This window comes from Podarcis muralis, chromosome Z (genome assembly GCF_964188315.1).
Source record: "Podarcis muralis chromosome Z, rPodMur119.hap1.1, whole genome shotgun sequence".
NCBI lineage: Eukaryota > Metazoa > Chordata > Lepidosauria > Squamata > Lacertidae > Podarcis > Podarcis muralis.
The window spans coordinates 10,911,158-10,937,693 of record NC_135673.1 but is presented as its reverse complement, the minus strand read 5'-3'; the positions used below and the strand labels follow the sequence as shown (position 1 = coordinate 10,937,693).

Here is a 26,536-nt window from a genome sequence, read left to right as displayed (position 1 = left end):
CCCCCCTAAAATATTTGAGCGGGCTGCCCTTCCCCAAGTTGATAAGCATTGCCATTCAAATGGTGTTCAAGCGCTGTGTCTTGTGATTGATTATGCAGGACAAGACTTTCCTGGGCCTCCCCAATATTTTATTCAAGCTGGCACCCCTGGCTACAAGTAAGACAATATAGCATTCATAATAAAAAGTTGGTTGTCGAGAGTACAAATGCAAGAACAGCCATATCAACCCCATAACAGTCATGTGATAGAAGTTGTGCTGCAAGCACAACTTGAACACCCAGTAAACCTCATCAGCAGGCAGGGATTTGAGCCTGGGTTTCCCACATCAGAACTAGCACACAGTAAAGGCACCCCAACTTTAAAACTTCTTGGTAGCAGTAAATATATTATTCGTAATATCCTTATCAAGAGATGTTGCATGGCATACTTTGAATCTAGAATGGGGCAGTGTTTCCTTTGACCATTAGCTGTTCATCATTGCACTAGATATTTGATGGGAAGAAACAGGGCCTGCACCACTTGTAACTTGTTGAATGCAGGCTACCACCTGTGTGTTGTGGTCTTAAAGGTGCTTCACAAACACACCTGCTTCTACACTCTCAAGCAGATGGAGGAAACAAGAAAGTTATGCTTGAGATAGATATTTTTATTATTGCAAGTTTTTAAAGCAGTTTTTAACATTATGTTTTAATGTTGTAACCTGCCCTGGGTCCTTAGGGTAAAGGGTGTGTAATTATTATTATTATCATCATCATTAATTGGATAACTATAGAATCACACTATTCTTCACCCTATTCTTTTTACATATGAATGGGGGGGCGGCGGTTTGATTTAGATTAGTGTTCTATATTTTCCATCTTCTCATTCCAATGTAGCTTCAGCTGCTTATTTATTATTTTTGACTTTATTTTGACAGATAATATGTACCTCTTTGTTAATTTTTTCTTGGGACAGACATACGTTAATTTTACAGTTACTTCACTTGCTGTGTATCTAGCTGAGTTTTTATATTAATGTATTTTCATTCTGTAAAGTTTTATACTTCCCCCATCATTTAACCTACAGTATAACACTTAATAGATTTTGCTGCTATACCACCACACACACTTTTATCTAACCAGAAGAAAAAGCAGAAACAGAATATCAGAAATGAGAAGAAACACTAGAGAAAACATTTGCTAATTTTTTGGAAAGTACAAACTATTTCCATACTTTTGGGCAACAGTTTGGGAATAAGATATTTTTCTCTATCCACAGTCACTTGCTGTTGTGTCCCCTTGGTTCATTACTGACTTTTATTTGTAAAGAAATTATTGTCCCAGCTAGGAATTCAGTTAAATTTTACTCTGGGTCAGCAAGGCAACAATTACAAAAAATATGACCTGTTAGTGCATGGTTTCAGAAGTCTTTTGTTTTTCCCAACCACACATAATTTAAAGCTTTTGGAAACTGAGCTTACCGTCTCAGACTTCTTTAGGTAGGTGTTCCCAGTTCTGCATGCCAACGAGAAAGACTACCCACACAAGATGTTGCCACTGTAACATTTCCTGCTGGCTATATTTCCTTTCACACCAGAGTTACAGGTGTGGGGGGTGGATGTTTTTACTTCTATGACAGCTTTAGTGCAGCTCTAGAAACCATATGAAGCATCTGCCTGCTTAGTTCAGCTGCAGTCTCACCCTCATGGGAGTATTTAAGGTGCTCTGAAATACTTAATACATTCTTTTTCTACCCAGTATTCCAAAATTACCAATTTTAGCCTGCCTTTACTGGTCACACTTAATTGTAGTGAATGTTCAAAAACTTCCACCATATCCAATTCCACCACCATTATTCTGTTCTCTTTTTCCTCATTTCCATATCCTTTTGTCAAGTTTCAGTGTCCCCAAATACTCCCCCCCCCCCAAAGAACCACGAATGGTGTAGAACTCATAAATTTATTGTAATATGTAGCTTAGCTGTTGTTTGCCAGGAATAAAACAGAACAAATGAAATAATTTTTATTCTTAAAGACGGACATAATTGCTTCATATCTCAGAATTGTTTTAACTATCCATTTATTGCAGTTGTTGTACTAACAGAACAAAAATGTAGTGAAAGGGAACACACATTGGTTTCTTATGAAGTCATGCAGTATTAGGGCACATTTGGTGACGATACTGGTTTTAAAGAGCACGTTGTCCTGAAGAGCATCTAAGTAGTGATGTTGCCTTTGAAAGCAAACAGTGAGTTATTTCCAATATGTAAAAGCATCAACTAACAGGCAAGCTTCTATGCAGGTTGCACAGGCATTATGAAAGTGGTGAAATTGTTGAGCAAACCTATAACAACTCAGGCAGGAATGGGAACCAGCAACATAGGAATAAATTTTTTATTACCTATTGAGGAAAGTTTCACAAGAAGGAGAAAGAGCAGCTTGTTGTATTGGGCTCCAGCACCTCCAGCTACAAGAAATCATTGGCTGTGAGAGCTGCTGTGTATTCTTCTGACCCCCCACCACACATTATGGAAGTTCTGCAAGCTGGTACAAGTTGCATGGTCTTCCATCATTTACCTGAATTGGGTTACATATTAAGGGGTTGTCTGAAAATGCTAAAATACATCGAATTTGTGGGAACAAGTGCCAAATTGCTAGATAAAAAAAACAGTTCCTGGATTCTGAAGGATTTTTTTTTTTAAGTTTCCCTGAAGAATCAGCATTGAAATGTTGGAAGAAGTGGTATATCCACAAATATAAAATCAGTGAAATCAAGTTCATTTGACAAATTGCAGAAAATGCAGTTCTTCATGCCAGAAGGGAAAATGCATCAGGCACATGCAGTTCTCATCCATGACTTAGCACTTGGTGACATGAAGTGGTCTTTTTAATGTCAGAGTTACTGTCTGCCTCCAACCAGGGAAAGCAGCAATTTCAGTATTCCCATGCTCTGTCTTGCAGCTTTTGATCGCTTAAACTATAACAGTGCACAATACAGAACAAAGCATCATGCTTAAATTAATCCACCTCACACACTAGGTTGAGTTAAGAAAATGAATGTCGATTCAGTTGGAAGAAGGACAGTTAAGATTAAAATACACAGAAATTGCAAAAAGGCCACTGTTTCCTCAGGTGTGCTGCATGCTGGGAGGAGAAGAAAAAACAAATTAAGAATGGCTTTCAGAAATAATTTTCTCAGGAGAAAACACTTTTTCAGCCAAAAATGAAATAGCTGCTAGAGAGTATCTTGAACCCCGCTATCCAAAAGGACTAGACTAAGCATGTTTAAACAACCTGTATGATTTGTTACATGGACCTGTGGATTTGTGTTTTAAAACATGCTTTTATCCTAGATGAAAAGATGTGGCTGCTCCCTGACTCCCTAACATTTGCTTTTCTTGGGATTATTCTAGTATGAGTATGTAGACAGAGTATCACTTCACACTGTGTCACTAAGGTTACAGTGACACCTAGAATGCAAGCACCAACTCTTCTTCAATAAAGGTGCCCAGTTAGATGTGTTTTCCATCATTCTATATCATGGGTAGGCAAACTAAGGCCTGGGAGCCAGATGCGGCCCAATCGCCTTCTCGGTCCGGGAATCAGCATGTTTTTACATGAGTAGAATGTGTGCTTTTATTTAAAATGCATCTCTGGGTTATTTGTGGGGCATAGGAATTAGTTCTTTCTTCCTTTTTCAAAATATAGTCCGGGCCCCCCCTCAAGGTCTGAGGGACAATGGACCAGCCCCCCCCCCCCCCCCGCTGAAAAAGTTTGCTTACCTATATGGTTCTATATGGTTGAAGAGGACAGATAATTCTGGTTTGTTGGAGGACAAGAGAAAAGAGCCAGGAAAAGCCCAGTTATGCAGGAGGACCTTCCCAGGGGAAAAAAGAAGTTCTCCAGAATCCAGACTGATAGGATTCTTACTCACCTTGGATTTTTACAGTGATCAAATACACATGTTGAGCACAGAAAAACAAACTCATCTGAATTATTTGGTTGTGTTAATTTACCCTAAAGTTGCAATTCTAAGCATGCTTGTGGGGAGAATGTTGAATGTGACTCACATGAAAGAAGGGAATATATTTCCAAGAAGTATTTTGAGTAAATGGTATGTTATGTATTTTTCAAATATTTAACAACTCTGTTGAGCCGCTTGACTTTCCTTCAGTTCCCATTACTTCTTGTGAAATTAAATCATTTAGGATTGTAGGTCGCAATCCCAAAACATTGCTGGATGTTAAATAACACATGAGAAAAATTCATCTGCAGGAATGAATTTCAGTTTCCCAGGTGGGAAAATGATTTTTAAAAAAATATTTGGAAATTCAAAATATTGGGTTATATTTGGTTCGATTATAAGCAGATTACATTGACATAAACTATTCACCCCCAAAATGTTCTGTGCATTTATTTTCTACATGTGTTCTTGCATTAAGTTATAATAGCATGTTAATTATTATCAGTGATCCTTGCAAAGCTTCCCTATATTGTCCAGGCCTGGAGGTTTTTTGCTTGAGATGTGCCCTATTCAGTATTTTGTGATGGCTTGCCTCTACTCTGAGGGGGACGGAATTTACATTTGACTCTCTCACAGCTGCTGTTCTTGTTATTTTAGTCTTTGGAATTTATCATGATAGTTTGATGTTTTAAAACCCCACAAGTGTAGCTTTAGGAGCAAGCACAATTCGTTTCTGAAATCTTAGTGTGTTCTTTTCCAAGGCAGGGCAAGAAAACACAAAAAAGTATTTAATCATAACTGCATTCTCTCTCAAAAAACAAAAAGATGAAGCTACCTTCTGTGAGTGGATCTCCCAATTTTCTGATATTTTCTCCTTTCCTATCAGTACCACATGGGCATAGCCAAGGAGGGCAAGGGGGCACTTGTTGCCCCCCCCCCCCCGAAGCCTGACCCCCACAATGGGATTTTGGGGGGAATTTTACCTCAACAACTTTCTGTGTCCCCCCGCCAAAAAAATCCTGGTTACGCCCATGAACCAACCCCTTTCAGTAGGGTTCCATACTATTCAGGAACAGACATAGTCATATCAGTAAGTGCAGAGATTAAAAGCTTAAGAAAAAGGAATGTTGTTACAAACTTTTAAAAAGCAGCCAGGAGATGGAATTCTGAAGACCAGGTGCCATAGCTGAGAAGGCTCAAGAGTTAGCATCTCAAAACAAGCAGTGATTACCATCCACAAAACAAGGTTTTGTGAAGCTGCCTAAGGTTTCCTAGTATGAATACCATGGGGTTGGACTTCTCAGCAGCTGTAGTGTCATTCCATCCATTGAGAGTTTGGGTTTTGTAAACGTTTCATTTGACAACAGCTGCCTCTGTGTGCATACTGCCCACTTGCAAATGCTGCTCATTCACATATACAGTTGTCAGTGTATTATGTTCCATAAGGAGCAATTGAGCTTGAAAGCACCAGGGAGTTATATAGAAATGTTTTAACTTGAGCTAGCAGGAAACTATAATAATTATGAAGCTATGTAGTAAAAAAAATCAGTTCCATTTCAGAGAATGGCACAATCTCAACAGACTGCATGGAGAAGACAACATGAAGATGTTATATTACCCAAGACCTTATAACAATGTTTTACAACATGGTTTTGCAGTACAAATGTCAAAGTCTGTAACTATTTAATAAATAATACCACACTCCCAAATTAAAAGTAGTGTTTTAAGCTGTGAGGTTCTCAATAAAATAGGCAAAATAACATATTGTAGGGCAGCGGTGAGAAAACTTTTCCAGCCTATGGGCTGCATTTCACTCTGGGCAACTTTCCAGGGGCCACATGCCAGTCACAAGTGGTTCAGAAGTAAATGTTGTTGGAGCAACTCGTGTACATTTTACCTTTGTACAGTAGTCTAGTGTCTACATACCGTCACAGATCTCTCTCTATCCCTCAGCCAGGGAAGGAAGAGGCATTATCAGTATTCAAAGAGATACATTCCAGGCAGGCAGAAACATGCATGGAAGATACGAAACAGGGACAGTAAGTGACCTGAGGGGAGTCCTGGGGACCAGATAGAGATGCTTGGAGGGCCACATTCAGCTCTGGACTTGAGGTTTCCCACCCCTGATGTAATGGAATTGTTAGAACTTTGCGGCAAAGCTTGAAATGTGGAAATAACAAGCTTCAGTTTTAGATTATATTACATGGTTTCCTGCATGCCACTTTCCACTCGTAGAGGTTTTTCTTTGGACAAACACAAAGAGGAGGTGTGGGGAAAGGAGAGGAAACTACATGGAACATTTTCCTGGACAATTTGGGAAGGATTGGGCTTGGTGCTGCTTTTATAAGGCAGAAGCCACCAAGAGTCCTTGCCCCACTAGTTTCCTGTGTTTCTGCAAAGGCACTTTTCAGAATAATATTAGCTGCCTATGGTAATGGAAAACCAATAAATGAGTCAGGCTGGCCTAGGGCATCTAGTAGGTAACTTGAACATCCTTTCTTTCTAATACTTTCGCTCATTAAGGTTTTATTAGAATTCATCTTTTGATTAATTTTTGAAGATACCCTATTATGTTGAAACAGATTTTCCCGTACTGCTATGCCTGTGAACCATTGTAAATGTAGCAAGTCCATGTGACAGCAAAAGAAACAAATCAAATTTCATTGGGTTCCCACTCCGAACCATGAATGCAACTCCCCCCATCTTCACAGTCCCCCAGCTGTGAGCCCTCCAGACATCTTGAACTAGGCACACTTCAGGCTCAGCCACTGCAGCCAATGGTCATGGATGACAGGAGCTGTAGTTCAAAACACCAACATGAGGGAGGCTCCCTTATGTACCAAGTAGTATGGCTGACATTCAGAAAGGTAGGCATAGCCAGGGATTTTCATAGATAGAAGTGGAATTCTTTTCTCTTTTCTTTGAATTGTGTGTGTGTGTGTGTGTGTGTGTGTGTGTGTGTGCGCGCACACACACACACACACACACACACTAATATCAGGAACTGATTTTGAAATATATTCTAAATTGAAGATGATTTGGCAGAGGATCCTGCCAAGTTCAGAGTCCCCCTGAACAAGCAAAATTAGTGGCATGGCTTTTGAATTCTGTTTTGTATCACCAAGAACCAGTGAACACTAGTACAGTTTCACCAGAAACTCACAAATTAAGGTTTTATTCCTCTTCTAACAGAACTCCTTAGATGTTGTATGCATCACAAACTGGGGGGGGGGGGGGCAGTGAAGTTAAAAATGATGGCTCTGGCAAACACAAAGCATGTATTGTTTGTTCTCCTTTATAGAGTATATGCTACTCTAGAAACATCACTCAATAGTTTCTTGTTTCATCTTGAATATACCATTTGTTTTGAACCATACAGAAAACATAGGTGTAACATAACTACATTCTTCTCTTGATCATCATCCTGTTCACTTATTTGGTGCATGCAGACATCTCAACAATCCCCAAATATTTAAAGTGTCAAGATGAGTGGGTGGCCATAACCCACTAGCAGAGCAACTATAAGGTCCCTATCATTTCCACTTAAATGGATCTTTGTCTCAGAGCATGGAGAGCCACTGCCATTCAGAGTAGACTGCACCGGGCTAGTGAGTCCCAGTGGTCTGACCTGCTACAAGGTAGCTTCATATGGTTTTAGTACCATTGCAAGTCCATAGATGAGGCATTCCTTAGCATTCACACAAAGGCAAAACTAACTTATGCTGCACTCTCCCCCAACTCCAGAGAGAGAGAGAGCAGCAACTTCAGTGACAATCTCTTAAGACCATGCTTTTTAATAGCTGTACCTTTATTCCCTACAGTGACAGTGGTCACTAGCAAGATTCACTAAGGCTCACTTTTTCCCTGACTAGGGTTATGGGGTTGGATTGTTCTCAGCAGCTATAATTTTACCAAATAGCCAAATATAATGTTTCTTGGTATTTGTTGCTATCAGCAATAGAAATACTGAAAGCACTCCATTCACAAAAATGTTCAAAATCAGTTTAGTTAAAAATAGTAAAACACAATTTAAAATGCAATCAATAATTATACATAATTCATGCAATATCAAAGACTATGGGGGGAAATATTATGGGCAGGATTCATCTAACACGCCTCACCAATGGAAGACTTGCACAAGGACTGCTTGTGCAGTGGGGCTTTCCCACTCTGTTTCCTCTGCATCCTCCCTTTGCCCCCAAATTGGCTCAGGGCAGGTTAGAATAGCCTGCAGGGCGAGGAGAGGGGAGCTGCACTGCATGCACAGATGGAACGTTCAGAAGTGCACAAAAGTTGAAGACCACCCAATAAGTTGTATCTAATGCTAGCCCTGATCAGAGTAGACCCATTGAAACTAATGGGCATGGCTAATCTTAGACCCTTTAAACTCAATGGGTCTATTCAGAGTAGGACTTAGTTGGATCTAACTTAATGACTAATGAGAGCCAGTGTGGTGTAGTGGTTAAGAGCGGTAGACTCCTAATCTGGGGAACCGGGTTCGCGTCTCCGCTCCTCCACATGCAGCTGCTGGGTGACCTTGGGCCAGTCACACTTCTTTGAAGTCTCTCAGCCCCACTCACCTCACAGAGTGTTTGTTGTGGGGGAGGAAGGGAAAGGAGAATGTTAGCCGCTTTGAGACTCCTTAAAGGGAGTGAAAGGTGGGATATCAAATCCAAACTCTCTTCTTCTTCTTCTATTTTGACCCGAATTACCCAAACGAGATGCAATCCTAATTTGTATTCCTATATTCAGCTTCCTGGAAGACTCCCTAAGTACAAGTCAACCATGCTTTCTTTCCGCCTGTCCTTATTATGTTTCATTTATCCTTTGCAAGTTCTCACAGGTAGGCATAATTCTCTGTCATCTGTTTAAAGTGATGGTGACTCTTGGATATATCTTGCAAAAATAATAACATGCTTGTCGTTCATTTTTGAGCAAGAACCCACAAATGACTAACACTTTCCCCATTAAATTGTGGCTTCTCCTGTTGAGTCACAAACTTAATAAATGTCTCTTCTAGCCCAGAACAGAAAACATGCAACCTCAGCATGATTACTTGCTGTATTTTACACCAAGCAAGATCTGCAAACAATAAGAATGCTCTGAAATGATGCCAAGAATCAAATTGTGATGACAGGACTGAAAAACATTTTGGTTGTGAAAAGGGAAGCAGAATTCAATGTGGATTTGCTTTTGGGGGGTGGTGATAGGACATTGTTTAGGTGAAGTATGCAATTCCCATCATCACTATTAATTCACTTTTAAAATGAAGGTTTGAAATTGAATTAAGTTGAGAAATGATATTACAAGAGGAATGTGAGAGTAGATAAACTTGTTTTCCCTTACAGTTCTTTTTTCTCTCAGTTCCCTCTGGGCCAGTCCAGACATAATTCAGACCACCTCTTGACCATGGTGAAGTTATTGGCACCTGGCTGTGAGCTGTTCCATCCCTCTTCCTTCCTTTCTATCAATTCCCCTCAACTTTCTTTGTCAACATTAGCCAAGATGCGTAGTTACATATATACTGGCATAGGCCATAGTTTATGTTAGCAGGGTTTGTCGTGAGCATGGTTAATATTAGCAATGCACAGCTCCAAACTACTGAAAAGCTTAGCCTGGTTAGCATTCCTCAACATTAGTCTTGGTACAGATGTGCAAGCTTGATGCCAGTCCTAATTCCATGGTTAAATTCCCTGCATTTTGTATGCACTTTGTACTACAAACTTAGTATCTACAATATTTCTCTTTTCTTGTTAAATACCAGTCCTTGGATCAAATAACACTCAATAAAATATACTGGTGCAGTGTGGTAGAAAATTTGGCCAACAGTAGCGTGCAATCCTGAACATGCTGAGATTTCAATGACTGAATAAGGGAAGAGGGTTCTCTGTGCCAAGTAGGATGAAAACTCTGTGGGCCTATTCTTTATAATTATTCAGCTCTCATTTGTTTTTTAATAATATTATTCAAGTGGATAGCCAGGGGTTCCTTGATTTTTTGTTTATTGCAACCAAGTTTCCCTATATCTTTATAAAGCACCTGATTTAACCTTCCTTCTTTAATTTCAGGGATTTATTTGTTGGATTTAATCTACATTGATTCAGCATATCCTGCTTCAGGCAGCATCATGGAGAATGAACAAAGATCCAATCAAATGAACAATATCCTCCGAATAATTGCTGATTTGCAAGTCTCCTGTAGCTATGGTTGGTAATTTTCCTCTTCACCAATATTTCTTTAATATAGTAAATTAGCACCAGATGTCTGCCTCATACAAAGAGGGGCCTTAAGGGATAATGTAGATCAGGAAGCTTTGTGCTACTGAACCACTTAACTTCTGCCAAATTAGGAAATTAGATAAAGTGATTGTTGTTCTGGCCCAGCTTAAGTCTGCAGATATGAATATATACACCCCATTTTTACCTTTTTATTACAGTCAAACTTTACATAAATTGCATTACATTTTCGTTATGGCCAAATTCCACTTGAGAGGTTCAGTGCTTCCTATGAGCTTGTGGCCTACTCTGATTTCTAGAAAATCTTTGCCTTTTTCTGCCAGAATTAGTGGCATGGCTTTTGAATTATCATAATAAATAATGTAATGTAGACTTGTTCTATAGCTGCAGTTTCCCTTGCAACCTGTCCTCAGACTTTTCCAGCTGTGCCTCTTTGTGTTATAATCTCCCTCCATTTCCCTTATGAATATTATTTATATTCTATTATTTACAGTATTTATATACCATTTATTTCATCCATTCAGGAGAGATCTGGATAACAAAAAAATGTGATGTTCTACCAATTGTCATTTTCCACTACATATTTCCATAAAAGCTATTGTGTTCATACCTAATGAGAGAAGATTTGATCTCAATACAGTACTTACATTCTCTGCCCAATGAAATCAGATTTTTCTGAGGCTCCAGAGGGCATTAGACTTCTTTGAGGTGGCACCTCTAATGGAACTTGTAGACAGGGCCAATCTCGAATGCATCTCCAGTGGGAGGAGCCACTCAGATCTCCCAATGTAAGGAGCTGAACTGTTGAATGTTGTTACAGCAACTAGGGGCCCAGCCATAGGTAGTTTAGGCTTTGTCATGATCCACTAGATCCTGACTGGCTCAGAGCAGGAGTAGTGGTTGCTGTCAGATGAGGAAGAAGAAGAGGAGAGTGTGAAGGATGCATCAGCAGGGAGCAGCCAAGAGGGAGGGTAGAGTCTCTTCCCCTTTGTGTTTAAAAGCCAGGAAATGCAAGGCAGTTCCCAACAATGGGTCAACCAGCCAGGAGGGGAGACTGAAGAACTACAGGCTTGTCCAACTTCCAAGAGACTGCAGTCTATTCCCACAATTAAAAAAAAACTGGCAGTGATCTACCCACTGGATTGACCAAAGTTGTTCAGTTGTTGTTTTTTTGAAGGGGGATGGGAGGGGTCCCACGATCTACTGTGATCTACCACAGGCATCCCGCGATCTACCAGTAGATCACAATCTACCTGTTGGCCGTCCCTGAACTAGATGAACTGCCCTGAGACCTTCGGGTATAGAGCGGTATATAAATTCAATAAATAATAATAGAGGGGCTGACCTCTGTCCTGTTGCCAAGAACTTGGTGCCACCTCTGCGATTGGTAACAGACCCATGCCCCTTGGAGGAATGCGCGCCTCCAAGAACACCATTCTCATAGGGAGAAAGAGTCTCATGAGCAAGCATCCATATCTCGCCTTTAAAAGCTGGCAGGAGGGATATGACAGTTTGTCGAGATATCTTCACAGCTTCCATCAAGTTTTGGGTCCATGATGCTGTTCTCGAACTCTTGATCCATCCCTTTTGTGACAGAGATGGAGGAAGTTTCAGTCTCTCCCACATTGCAGATGATTGCCATGCTACTTTTTGATTCTGACAGGCTTCCCTCTCCACAGGACAGGCAGGGAACATAAGGAGTCCAGTGTGGAGAATCAGACTGCAGTGAACTTGGCAGGGAAGTGTTTGGCACCAAGTATAGAGTATATCTCTAGTCAGAAGAGGGTTGAGTTTTGTGCCACCTTGCACTCATCTTTCATTCTAAAGATGTCTAATGCTCTCTGGCAATTTCGGAGATGAGAAATTCATGGTGAGGAAATTTCCGTTTCACTAGCCTATCTATCTGTCCTTGGTGGGAAAGCTTGGTGTTATATTTCAGCATAGACAGTTCAAGGAAATAAAAGTTTGAAGCATGTGGTTGAAACTGCTTTTGTTCTTGACAGTTATGGGATTTATATGTGCTTTTTTTAAAAAATGCAGATCACCTTATAACGTTACCCCATGTGCAAAAATACTTAAAGTCTGTCCGGTACATTGAAGAGCTTCAAAAGTTTGTGGAAGACGACAACTACAAGTACGTAGCATCCTTTCTTTTGGCCCAGTTGAGTTCATGGAAAAGATGGCCTAGCCTCAGACTTGAATAAAAGGGTTTTTAAAAAGGTGCTCCTGGCAGGGATATACTTAGATTTTTGTTGTTGTTGTTTTAAAAAATGATATTTAAACAGTAATGATATTGTCAGGGGTTTGAGTGAAACCCCAGATGGAACTTGTCTATAAGATCTAACCTCATTTCCAAAATAAGACCGTTTTGTGAAAACTTAAAATAAAAACCAGATAGGCCTACTTGTTGTTTTATTGCATTACAGCCCCATGCACTTAAATTGAAGAATTCATGAATGAGGCCCACAGACTAAATTCAGAAGACCACTTCTGAATTCTGTGCAATTATATCTTATTAGAAATTTAAGTAGAGTAGATGTTTCATCATATGGTGGATGTGCTCCTTCAGGAAAAGGCAGGATAAAATTGTAATCATCATCATCTAATATTCATAGTGCAAAGCAGAATAAAAATATAAGAATTACCTTGTGACTGTTGCCTGATAGTTGGAGATGTGTGACAACAAACTTCACAAAGGTAGCAGTACCTCCATAATCCAGAAGGAAGGCACGACACTGTCTGCAGTCACATGTTGGGATAAGCCAAGTTTTCTGACATATCATGGTTTATGTTGAACAAGTAGCATAGTAGGTCATGCTGCCTAATCAGATGTGCTTTGCTCCTCTCCTAGAGAAAGTAAGAGAAACAAATCAGGAAACAACAAATAAATGTAACTTCCTATGATGTCTAATACACGATCCCAGGATTACTAGCCAGCCTAAACTATGGTTTACTGTTAGTTTATGAACCTGACTTGTTAGGAAGCAACAAACTAGGATCCCAGAGTCGGGTATCGCAGGAAGCCAAGCTTAATTGCAGTTCCCTTGTTTGTGGAAGTGATTAGGACATGTGCCCCAGCAAATATTAGACATAATCTCACAAATTGTAGGGCACACCTTAGGGTTTCATCCTTTATTAGTGCTTCTTCATGTAGTTCAGGATAACATCACCAATAGCCCCAAAGTCTGAACATTAATTTCTTAATTTCTACTAAAAAAATGTTTGGGTTGAACACTGGAAACATATTCAGATCCCATGATATTGTGTGAATGGAAAAATTAATGGATTCAATCAAGAAAGAGCAGTATACTGCAGTTAAGCTGGCACAGCAGACAAATCTCTTGGTTGACACCTTTCCTAAATTTTGTTATTGTAATTTTTCAGTGTTGGGAGGGTGGCTCTGTAAATCCTCCTTATCACAAGTGCTGCTGCTGCTTATAGTAGGTTTTTACTTTCTGATGTGACTCATAAACTATTCTGACATACATACCAATAAGCCAGATGAGCGCCCATTTCATCCCACAATCTCACCTCCTACCATATGCATCAGGCAGGCTGTTTGTTTGTTTTTAAGCAGTACACAAGCTTGTTTTAAAAGCGGTGCACATTTAATTTTTAAAACTGAAAAATTATCTATGGATCACAGGAGAGTGGTATGTCGGTGGCATCACAGGTACTAACCAATATGTACATTCTAAAGCCAGCATTTACCCATCCAATCATGAGCCACTCTGAAAACTCGTAGAACTGGTGTTTCCAGAGCTCAGTCTTAGAGATAAAAATGCATTTGCCACCCCTGTGTCTTCCACCTCTCTTCTTCTGGAATCCACACCAGGACTGCACAAAATACCATGGAGTAGATTTCTGCTGGGGGAAACATGCTGCAGAATCTCTCCCTATTCCATCATGTTGGACAGCAGCTAGAAAAACCAAATCAGTGCTGGCCTTTTTGCTGCTGAAAACCTTGTTTATCTTATCAACAGGTTTGTTTTTTGGATCAGATTGAACACAGGCATAGGAGTAATGATGTTTTTGTATCAGAATTCTGTTTAATGTATCATGCTGTCTTCCAGATGAAAAAGCTTTGTCTGCAAAATGTTTTCAATACAGCTTATCACTTCTATTTTTTAAAAAATATGGGGTGAAATTTTGTACAGCTTACTTGTGGCAGGATGTACGTGTATGAATGTGTGTATAAGCTCTTCTTGCCTTCTTGCCTCTAGATTCCTAGGGAAAGGAGTTTGTGGTTTTACACTCTAAAAATATAGTCTGCAAACATTTACATGTTGAAATCAGTTTGAATTTGACAGGTATATATGACTAAATGGCACAAAGTGTTAAGAATGAGAAGACTCTGGAATCCCTAGTGGGTTGATAAACTCCCTACAATACATTAATAACAGCCATTAGCAAATATAGAATTAATCTGCAAGCAAGAATAACGTGCTACAACAATGGAAATTGTACACACGCTGAGCTCACAGACACACACACTCTTACGTATTTACTATCATGGTATTAAAGAGATACATTTTGTTCTCCTCCTTACCTCCTCTTTAATATTTTCTTAGTTCAACTATTCTGTCTTATGCATTGTATCCAACACGTAGGCTGTAGGCTGCATTACCATTTACTCTGTCTTTAATGCACCCCCTCCGCTGGTATTTGAATCTATGTAAACATGACATTAACCACAATCTATATCTAGCTTGTCGTTTCTTGAGAAATACTGCTGTTTGATGTGTTTCCTCTCAAACCACTTTCCATCTGATTTGTTAACATAAGCCACGCTTACTTCACAACTAAGCTGAGTTGTGTACATATGAGACTGCCATTACACATGTTTAGATGATAGTGCATGGACAGATGATGGCTTCACAAATAGGAGTTGGGAAGGTTGCAGGAATGGGGAAACAAAGCAAGTAATGCACAACAGATAAAGATATTCCTGCTCCATCTCTGGTTTGTGCAACAATGTGCCAATGCAACTTAAAATGCATTGGGGAAAACAGCCTCACGCCATTTTAAGCTGCTAATGTGTACCTAGGCACAGTTTCCCAAAGATTTGTTTTGTTTGCATTTCTTGGTTTTATAAATACTTCAAATGCATAAATGATAAATAAAAGGTTTATATCTTAACATTATAAATAAAACAAGCTTTAAAAAAAGCAGCCTCCAAAAGTATGAGTACTTGAACACACGCTTCTGGTAATACCTTCCATTCAATCTCCATTCAAATAAAAGGGAGCTCTGTTTGCAAGAATATGTGCTCTTTCCAGCTCCCAGACATATTACTGGGGTCCACATGAGGTGAGATTTTTTTGTTACCTTTCTCTTTTCCTGTGGTGTTTGTTTGAAGGCATAGGGAGCATTCCCTGTAACACTAGTGAAAAGTGAGTAATTGCAATTGGTGTGTGTGTGTGTGTGCGTGCGCGCGTGCGCCTGTGTTGTGGTTCATAGATGGGATGCCAGAAATTTAACCACATTGCCTAATTTAGTTCTTGGACAGCGATTCACATTCATGCGATGATGTTAAGATTATATATACAGTAGGTTTCCATTAGCTTGAATATTATGTGTGGGACAGAACAAAACAAAGGGTTCCTCTAAATATTTAGGGGCATGACATAATAATTGGAAGTGGGACAAAACATGAGTAATTTAAAAGTATTTTTTTTCTTAAAACAGCTTTTAATCTCCACAGAGGCCTTTCTAGCAACAGTGAGCAGTATTTACATACATTTTGGTACAGGCCAACCTTTGCTCTTCCATTTGATCTGAATGTACATTTTCTAAGTAGCTGTGCTGTTTTTAGCTCCAAATGTATTACACCTTAGAAAGACTGAGTAGCAGGAATCAAAATAAAGAGGAGGGGGGGGCGGAATCAGAGTTTGACAAAGTTCTCAGAATGAGGCTGAACCACCTAGACATTTCTTTGGAAGAATACAGACCCTACATGACCATGTTTGTTGGCTCAGCAATGCAGGTTTTTCTCTGCAGGTGGTCTTGGAATGGCATCCAGACTGTGTCCTGCGCTGGGTTTCTTTTCTGTCTCTGTACTGATTCTGAAGGTATGAATTTCTTTAAATATTCATCAGAATCTCTTCCTCTTGGATAACTCAATCCACATACTATTTGAATTTCTCCTCATTTCTGGTGCTGTGCCAAAAGGATGCATAAGCCCTGTAGAGATAGCAAGCACGCTCAAGCCTTATAAGGGGAAAAAGGCCTCTCGACATTCTGTCTTTTCATGCCTTTTTTTATTGAAACAGGAGCATTTGTTAGACTCAGGAGGGGCTACTTCTTATCCTTGGCAGAATGTAAGATTCATCCTTGTATAATATTACTCCGTTACAGGAAATATACTGGAAACTTCCTCCAAGCCTGTCTCTTCTGGCTGAAATCTCTGCAGAGAAAAAGAAAGAAATGCTTTCTTTGTTCCGTTTAGTGGGCCTTTCTGTTCCACGCATCTCTTTTGTAGAAGAAAATTGTATTGACCAGCCAAGTTGCATAGATATATTAATACTTTTTTTAAAAAAAATCTGCAGTCTAGCATTTCCACCTATATGTGGAGGGTTCTGGAGCATAGACAAAGCCAAGGTGCTCATGGGCTCCTTTCTTCCAACTGCCTGGGGGGGTCTATTTCCACAGCTACTTTGTAGTTCTATAATGTAGGATGAGGGAACGCGGGTGGCGCTGTGGATAAAAGCCTCAGCGCCTAGGGCTTGCCGATCGAAAGGTCGGCGGTTCGAATCCCCGCGGCGGGGTGAGCCCCCATTGTTCGGTCCCAGCGCCTGCCAACCTAGCAGTTCGAAAGCACTCCCGGGTGCAAGTAGATAAATAGGGACCGCTTACTAGCGGGAAGGTAAACGGCGTTTCCATGTATGGCTCTGGCTCACCAGATGCAGCTTCGTCACGCTGGCCACGTGACTCGGAAGTGTCTGCGGACAGCGCTGGGCCCCGGCCTCTTGAGTGAGATGGGTGCCCAACCCTAGAGTCTGTCAAGACTGGCCCGTACAGGCAGGGGTACCTTTACCTTAATGTGGGATGAAGGCAACCCTTTGCAGGGCTGAACATTTGTGCAAATGGGGCTTTGGTTTCCCCTTGCGTTATACATTGCACAGGCCTATTTTAGGCATATTTCTGAGATGATTTTAAAGGAAAGGTCTGTGGTTTATCATTATTTTTGGGGTCTGTTCTCTGTCTAGTCTTCCCCTGCTATACCAAGCACCCCACTCAGATGCTAAATGTAGCTCAAACACCCTGCCCGGAAAGCTTCAGTTTCTCTATTTCCACCTTGACTATCCACTGAACAGCTGCAGAACAAATTACCAGCTAGTGCCTGTGTAAGCAATACAGCTCTTGAAATTGTGTTGACCTTGGAACATTCATTTCTTTCCATTTCTTCAGTCCTCAGCCTCCCAATTGGATTCCTCTTTTCTTTAGGTTTCAAATGCAACCAAGCCTCTCTGCCTCTAATTGACAACTTCAAGTTGGCAAGACCCAGGGAACCATCTCCTTCATGACTGGTTTCCCAGCAATGTGAATTTATTTCAGCTTCCCACAGAGCACATTTGAGCTTATCTAAGCGACAGATCCTAGCATCTTGTAGGAGCCGTAGCAAACAGCATCTGTGCTCTTTGCCATCAATAGTTTTTGTCCGATGTGGAAAACATAGCTTTTGAGAAGGTAAAGCATCTGTTTGGATGCAGAAGGTACCAGGTTCAATTTTCAACATCTCCAGCTGTGACTGGGAGAGACTCCCTGTTGGAAGCCCTAGGAAGCCACTGTCTATCAGTGTAGACCAGGGGTAGTCAACCTTTTTATACCTACCGCCCACTAATGGTGAAATTTTCCTTACCGCCCACCAGTGCTCAATGGAAGGAGGATTCAGCTTGTGCCACCTAGAATCCTGAAACGCCCACTAGTGGGCAGTAGGGACCAGGTTGACAAACCCTGGTGTAGGCAATGTTGAGCTAGATGGGCCAATGGTCTGACTCCACATAATGCAGTTTCCTCTGTCCTTTTTTGCTTTTGGTCCTGTAGACACTGAAAGTGGGACAGCAAAGGCCACACTCCTATCTCTTGGAGAGGCTAGACTGTAGTCAGTCTCCTAGCCCAGGTTTACCGTGTAGTTGTGGGACACAGCAAGCACCTCCTCTCTTGGGGAATAGTGCTCCTATGGTTCATCTGTACAGAGGAGAGGGCTCTCTTGCACAGACTTCAAATCCAGAGGCCTGGGAAGAAATTGTGGGAGAAGTCAAAATTATGTGGAAAAGGAATGCTTTTCACTAACAGAATTCCTCAGGTGATTCAGCGTGCACCATCTCACATTCATTCATTCAATTTATTACAATCAATAGGCTGGAAATAAAATAAAAACATAAAGCATACCAGAATCTAATAGCAAAACAGATTTAGAACTGTGACCTAATAACAATTATATAGAACTATTATAATCTCTGCTTAGTCTTAGTCCAGATTCAGGTGCTGTGTTGTTCGTATGTTTTCACAGCTACTGACAAAACTTTAGCCACCATCAATGATATCCTTGGGATTTTATCTTCCATCAGATATTTAAAATAAAGTTGAGCTGATCTTCCTGGTAATTTGGTGAGCAAAGGGTTGAAAAACAAAATGATTTGCTCTAAAAATTCTACTTCCTGATTATTACATGGGCATAACCTTGAGTAAAGAGGGGTGCAAGTGTATCTGTCTCAAAGCATTTGAGATGAGAAAGCATGAAATCTGGGCAGAGTAGAAGCTCTGTAGTATAACTACAACAGATTTGTGAAGTAAATAATCAGTGAAGCAGCTATGACTTAATTAATTGTATACCACCATGATAGTGGTGTTGAATAGTGGCAATTTACAAACAAACTAACTAATTGTGCCTGGGAAGCACCAGCCGGCCTCTCTTTCTACCCATTATTGTGCAAAGAGCAAACTTTGTAAACAACTGAACTGTTCTCTTTCAAATAGCAAATTTACACTTAGCTATATTTAGAGTTCCATTAGTCACAGCAGTCTAGGAAGCCACTTTTAGCACTTACACTCAAAAGACTTGTGAAACTATTACCCTTTAGTTTGTTTAATTGGTCACAGATGCAGGATGGCTAAGAATTAGCTACTGCATAAGACAAGAAGAGTAATTAGAACCTTTCACTCTTCCACCTTCTCATCAATTTACTTCTTCCTACTTTGCTTGCTCTCTGAGGTTGTATAGTTGTTTCAGAATAGCCATGGGAGCAAAGGACTTGTTTGTTTAGTTAATGGCTACGGGTTGTTCTTCTCAGAGTAGATCCATTGAAATTAAAAGGTATGACTAACATGAATACATTACTTTAGATGAGTCTACTCTGAATAGGACTAGCCTTAGATCCAGCGCTTTCTATTTTTTTCTTCTCTTCTCTACTTCATTGCTAAAGGGATGTGGGTGGCGCTGTGGGTTAAACCACAGAGCCTAGGACTTGCCAATCAGAAGGTCGGCAGTTCGAATCCGCGCAACGGGGTGAGCGCCCATTGCTCAGTCCCAGCTCCTGCCCACCTAGCAGTTCGAAAGCACCTCAAAGTGCAAGTAGATAAATAGGTACCTCTCTGGCGGGAAGGTAAACGGCGTTTCCGTGCGCTGCTCTGGTTCGCCAAAAGCGGCTTAGTTATGCTGGCCACATGACCCGGAAGCTGTACGCCGGCTCCCTCGGCCAATAAAGCGAGATGAGCGCCACAACCCCAGAGTCCACGACTGGACCTAATAGTCAGGGGTCCCTTTACCTTTACCTACTTCATTGCAGGAAGTAGAGAACTGAAGTCTTCTGCAGGGTTTCATACAGATCAGAGGGGAAAGCAGAGTAGAAATAGGATAATGAAAGACCCTTGTAGTTCTCTACCTTACCATAAAGACTAGAGAGACTGTTGGTTAGAAGGTACTTCTGCTCTGAAAGCATTAGCCTGTTAAAAATTCTGAGGTTAATTTCCTGCCAACAAACCCTCTACATCAAGACACAAAGAAAGGAAGGGATGTTCAAACTCTTTCTTTACATTATATTTTATATCATTAAGCTCTTGAAACAAGGCCTTCTCGGTTGTTCCATAGCCTGCAGAGATTTGTTTTGTGACAACCAGGAGGAATGCCTTTTCTATTGTCACATGCACCCTGTGGATTGATTGCTCCTCAGAGATAAATTAAGTACCTACTGCTTTTTTTGTTTGTGGTGCCTGCTAAAAAGTTATTTTTTGAGACTACAATTCCCATCATCCATGACCACTGGTCCTGCTAGCTAGGGATCATGGGAGTTGTAGGCCAAGAACATCTGGAGGGCTGAGGTTGAGGAAGCCTGTATTAGAGCTACTGAGTATGGTCAGAAATTTTGGTATGAATTTCAGTCTGGTGAAATTGTCAAAATAATTTCCTGTAAGGTTTGCACTATTTACATTAGGCTTCTGAGAAAAGCCTTTGCAGCTTGCCGAAATTAACATGTTTTGCTAAAGATAGAGTCTTCCCCTATTTTGTGATACAGTTTCATGTTACCAGTTTTGGTTTAAACAGGTGCTTGCATTGTAGGTGGATAGAGCTATGCAATAAATATGGTGCCTTCTTTGTTTTGAATTGTCAGTAGTAATTTAATGAGATGCTCAGTGTATCTTCTTTGCATTTCTAAATTCATAAACTGTGAATAAAAATAAAGAGTGTTAAGGGGAAATAAGTCAGTGAACATGATTTTGAACCTACAAACAGATTTTTATAAAACTCCCCCTTACTCTTTGCTTGCCTGGAATGATTAGAGATACATCTCAGCCAAATGCTTAACAAATTGTAAGTGGTTGAACTTTAAGCACAATTGATAGACGTATTCTGTGCCAGAGGGTAGCGTGCCATGCTTCCTCACCAGGGCACCCGTCTGGGAACTGAATTCTGCTTCCTCAGATCTGAAAGTTCAAGTAAGAGTAGTGCCAAATCAAACATCAAATGGTTTCTCCAAAGTTTTTTTCTTGCTTTTTTCCCCTTTTCCTTTTTCCTTTTAACAAAACCACCTGCAGAGGTACTAACTGAACTATGTTCTCCATTTAAGTTCCATAGGGTGGAGTGGAGTTGCCAATATTTAGGGACACCAGGCAGATATCCAGGCCAGTAATGAGTGGCAAAACCCACTCCTGCCCTTAGGAAACAAGATATACATGTTTGGGATAATAATAATTTATTGGCCAATAAAATCTCTTGAATAATCAGGTCATGGACCAAGACTCTGAGAATAATTTTGTAGGCTTGAAACCAGAATGAAATACTGATGGAACAAATTTTCAGGATTTGGGCCAGGATATGATTACAGTAGGTTACAAACTCAGTTGTTGACATTTAAAAAAGGAAGCAATAAGCATCATCACAGTTTAAGAACACTATCCAACTTGTCAAAAGCACTTAGTGGGTGTGGAGAAGAACCATTGAAGAGGGTGGCATGGGTTGTGGTGTAGGAAGAGTCCCAGGGGACTGGTAGAAAGGTTTGGAGGACTGCATTTGTCCCCTGGGCCTCAGGTTCCTTATCCCTGCTACAGTCTTTTGATTCAACCAATACACATGTGTAGCAGATGTCAGAGAGCAGGGCTGTAGGATACTGTGTTAAGTAATGGAAAGAAAAAGGAGAGACTGGCTGGACAAAATGACTGGTGGAGTGTGAGGGAAGAAAAGGAGGAAATGGGAAGGAAGGAGGCAAAATGAATGGACTGAGGGGGAGAAAAAGAAGCAATTTCCAGAGAAGGGTTAGATATCAATAGAAAACAACCACAACTGATGAGTCCAAATTCCACCTCCACCACTTTGTGACTGGCTGTGCCCCTACACCATCATTTTATGACTGGTGGGTGGGCCACAGTAATTCTGAACTAACTTTGGATACATTGCTAAACCATATTTTGAACTCATGCCAAGATCCAGCTAACATACATTCAAACAATCTGGAGTTTCTTTCACTGTCTCCTCCTTTCTCTCTCTTTAGAATAATTGATTCTAGTAAAATAGCATTGAGCTACTCCAACAAAATCTGTGGAGTGTCACATGTATCAGTCTCATGTAAGAAAAAAAAATGAGTGAGAATACTGTCAAATAATTGAATACAGTGGTACCTCTGGATGCGAACAGGATCCGTTCCGGAGCCCCGTTCGCATCCTGAAGTGAACACAACCTGCATCTGCGCGGTCATGATTCGCCCTTCCGCACATGCGCGTGACGTCATTTTGAGCATCTGCACATGTGCGAGCAGCAAAACCAGGAAGTGACGTGGTCTGTTACTTCCAGGTCGCTGCGGAGCGCAACCCGAAAACGCTCAACCCGAAGCTACTTCAACCTGAGGTATGATTGTAATTAAATACATCACTAGGGATTCAACTATCTGTGGCATAGGCTCTCTCTAGTAAGCATGAGTGACCAGAGGTCTTACATTAATGTCACTTTGGATGCAGTGCTAAACCATAGTTTAAACTGGTGTTGAACAAGCCAAGATTCAGCTGACAGACATTCATTCAAACTGCAGTTTGTCTCACCAAGTTCTGGTTTGCTGTCTCACCACCTCCTCTGTGACTAGCCAATACCCCACCATGAATCCTTTTGCTTTGTTGGAGGACTGACAAGGTGTTACAATGCCACCAGTTCTTTTAATGCTGGCTAACTGCAAAAACAGGATGGAAAATCCTGATACTCTCCACCTCTGCTTGACACGCCCTTGAGCAAAAAAGCCCAAACATATCTGAAGCTTCTATCCCTTCCTTCTTTCACTCCCAAGCCGTGCAAGGAAAAATAACAGTGATGCAGCAGCAGATAGGGGAAGTAGAATCAGCAAGTAACTTCAGAAACAGCAGCAGCAGCAGCAGCAGCAACAACAACAACAACAACAACATTAAATTAATTAAAGTTTTCTTCAGGAAATGCTTCTCCAGCTCTGCACTCCAAACTACTTTTGACACGAAAACTGAGATGAGCGCAAATGCAGGGCAGCCTTATACTACACTGTTGCCATGACTTTCACTTTGGCCAATATGCAAGTAATTGTGTGAAGTGAATCCAAGATGAAGGAAAAAATGCCTCATGTGTAAGTTTTTTTAAATCTTAGATTACACCCTGAAACTGCACAATTGTCCAAGATCGGCCAAGAATCTGTTCCAACAGGAGGCCTGAAATAAACTCATAAAACCTTTTCATAAAGAAAACAGTCATCCAGACTGGATAAATAAACATCTGGAATAGTATGGAAAAGGCCAGCCTCCAAAGCTATACGAGGTTAAAAGAGGATCTGCACAATAATGAATTGACAATCACTAGAACACTTGTATAGCCACCATAGTGGATGAAGGTCCAGGGACAGGATGCTGTGAAAGCTGTTGGATTATTTATGCATGTTTTGGGCAATTCCCCAAAGATGAGCATTTAATTACATCAAGTTTAAAAACTTAACATTGCGGGGGGAAAACCTCCCCTCTAAAAATTCCTTTAACCACATCAGAGGCGGTGTGTTGTGGGCTGTATTTATTGTAACTTCCTCAGCATTGCTTGCTTTTTACAAGAAGCATGTCGTCATTTTTCAGATGCTGAAATCCGACAAATGGGAATTTAAAAATATGTCTTTTGAGCTTTTCCTTCCATGAAAATGAGGGATTCATTTACAATAATAACTTTATAAATAACAAATCTATACATTTTAAAGCCTAAGATAAGAGTCAGTGCAAGACTATCCACTGCATTTGTGTCTTTAATCTGATATGTCTTAACTTTTTATAAAACTGAAACTTGGGTAATAGATTTGCTCTGTGCTCAAGTAGTTATTGTGGGACCAGTTCTTCACAAAGTTCTCATACATAAACCATTGGTTTGAATGAGAGCCACACAAGAACTCTCTTTTACATCTTTCATTTTAATGGGGCTTGAGCAGGACAACCTCCTAAGATTGAGTTATATATTTTTCGCATTGAATTTTTACCCAATGGCAGATTTTGGTGGCCCTAATTTTCCAAACACCCTGTTTTCCTTGATGCTAGATGCATCCTTCCCACCCACTGAGAATGTTTACCAGGGGTTGGCAAACTAAGGCCTGCGGGCCGGATCAGGCCCACCTGGGTTGTAAATCCGGCCTGCGCCGTGAAGATGGAACCCGCCGTGAAGCCAAGACTCCCGGCGATGCAGCTCTGCCACTCAATCACCGCACCTTGTTTACCTCAGTGTGGCACGGGATCGTCTTTGCCAATCAAACGCTGTGCCTGGTTTACCTCAGCAGCGTTTGATTGGCAGAGATGTCCCCACACCGCACTTAGGTAAAGCAGGCGCGATGTCTGATTGGCAGAGCCGCTGCCACTCAGCCTCTTCCTCCCGTTGCAAGGAGGCAAGACAGCGCCCACTGCCTGCTCTGGCTCCTCCCCAACTCTAGAAGTCCGCTTTCCCTTCCCCGCCTGCTTCCACCTGCGCCGCCAGGAGATGCCACATCTTGGCGCGTAGATGCACCCTGCCCTGCCATTGGATGCACGGACACTAAGAGTCCTAAAGACGCACTTAATCGCAAGTAAGCCGCAATCGTTTCAAGGCTGCTTGTTCAGCGCCTGAAGAACTGCTGAGAATGAAATGTGCTATGGATCGTGCCCCTGGGAAGGTAAGCACAATGGTTGGCCCCCCTCGCCTCTTCTTCCAGCTCCCTCTCCCCCCCCCCCCCATGCTGCTTCTCCGGCCTGCCACAAGGTCTGAGGGACCTGCCCTCAGTTAAAATTTTTGCCGACCCCTGATGTTCATGAATTGTAGACCCAGCTGGCCTGAAATGGAATTGTACATGAAATGGTTTGTTTATAAGGCTCCTAAAGTTTTCTTGTTGCTGGACAAACATTTAAAAGCAGCACAGCCCTTCCTACATGCTTGCAGTCTAATACATGGACTACATTTAAGGCATTTACTGTTATTGCAATGACCTAAGTGGAACAGCCATTGAAAGTTCTGGGAAAGAAAGACTTGAGTTGAGTTGCTGCTGAGCTTGCAGCCAATTAAAAAAAGAGTTCTTTCTTGGAGATAGGAAGCAAATGAGACACTTCTAGTACCAAGGCTACACTCGGGAATTTTAACCGTTGTGAATGGTGTTCTTGTTCTTGATGGGGTCACATTCCCTCTGAAGGAACAGATTTGCAGCCTGGGTATGCTCTTGGATCACCCTTGTCAGTGGCGGCGCAGGCTGCCTCCACAGCATAGAGCAGCTCTACTTGCTTAGTTTGTGGGCCAGCTCTTGTCCGTACTTTGGCAATTTTTAGAAGGCTTGGTTGGACTCCCTATAAACAAACAAGGGTCATAATAACACCACTGGTATTATACTTAGTGTTTTTAAAAAACCACTGTTCCTGGTGACAGGTACCTAACCATCTTATTTTGACACCTGGGAAATTTATAATTTTTTGCAGTTTGCAGGGGTATCTTACAGACGCCTACAGACTAGGACTGAATCTTAGAAAATGGAACATTTCCAGCATTGTTATCACTCCTTTTCTGGAGTATGACAACAACCGTAACTGCACACTTCAACATTTAGCAGAGCAGGTTTTATGTTTTAGAATCACATTTATATAGTACTTAAACAAAGTGTGTGTGTATGTGTGTTACCATTCAAAATAGCCCTCTGGGTATTTCTCTACTTAGTATAACAAGTACCGTATTTTTCACTCTATAGGACTCACTTTTCCCCCTCCAAAAATGAAGGGGAAATGTGTGTTTGTCCTATGGAGCGAATGCAGGCTTTCGCTGAAGCCTGGAGAGCGAGAGGGGTCAGTGCGGGTTCCCACCGGGCTCAGAAGGCTTGCGGATAGCAGCCTGCAAAGAATTTTTTTTTTCCCTTTATTCCCCCCCCCCCCTTAAAAACTAGGTGCGCCCTATGGTCTGGTGCGCCCTATGGAGCGAAAAATACGGTAAATCCTGCCTGCAAAAAGAAAAAAGAAAGCACAAAAAGAACCCAGTTGCAATGCTATACATACTTGCCCTGAAAGTAAATGCCATTAAATACAGTGGAACTTACAGGGGGAGTGAATATGCAGATGTCTGTGTTGTAAGAGTGATATTCATTAATTCCCCCTTATGCTCTCACAATAAGAGCAATGCAAGGTAGTATGAGATAGCCACAGCTTCTTTCTTATCCTCTAAAGAAATGAAGGAATGAAAGGGATAAAAAAAGGGTAAATTAAATTACTAAAATAGTTCAAAAACAGAATCAAATGAAAATAGTTGGTTTATTATTATTATTATTATTATTATTACCTAAACTGTAGCCTTGAGGCAATTTACACTTAAGATAATTTAAAACAGTTAAAAACAAAGAAGCAGTCAATGTTTGAATAAAGAATTGGTTGCTG

General features: G+C 41.0%; 1 protein-coding gene across 11 annotated transcripts in view; it reads left to right on the top strand.

Moving 5' to 3' along the window:
- The window catches only part of RALGPS1 (Ral GEF with PH domain and SH3 binding motif 1), a 214,439-nt gene that overhangs the window by 143,274 nt on the left and 44,629 nt on the right, over window positions 1-26,536 (top strand). For all 11 annotated transcript variants that reach the window (XR_013391386.1, XR_013391385.1, XR_013391382.1 and 8 more), the window contains exons 10-11: window positions 10,010-10,147; window positions 12,218-12,311. Coding sequence is in view for 4 of the 11 variants with exons in the window: in XM_028715422.2 (XP_028571255.1) it covers window positions 10,010-10,147; window positions 12,218-12,311 (232 nt within the window). In the remaining 7 variants the exon portion in view is untranslated. The remainder of the gene's footprint in view (window positions 1-10,009; window positions 10,148-12,217; window positions 12,312-26,536) is intronic.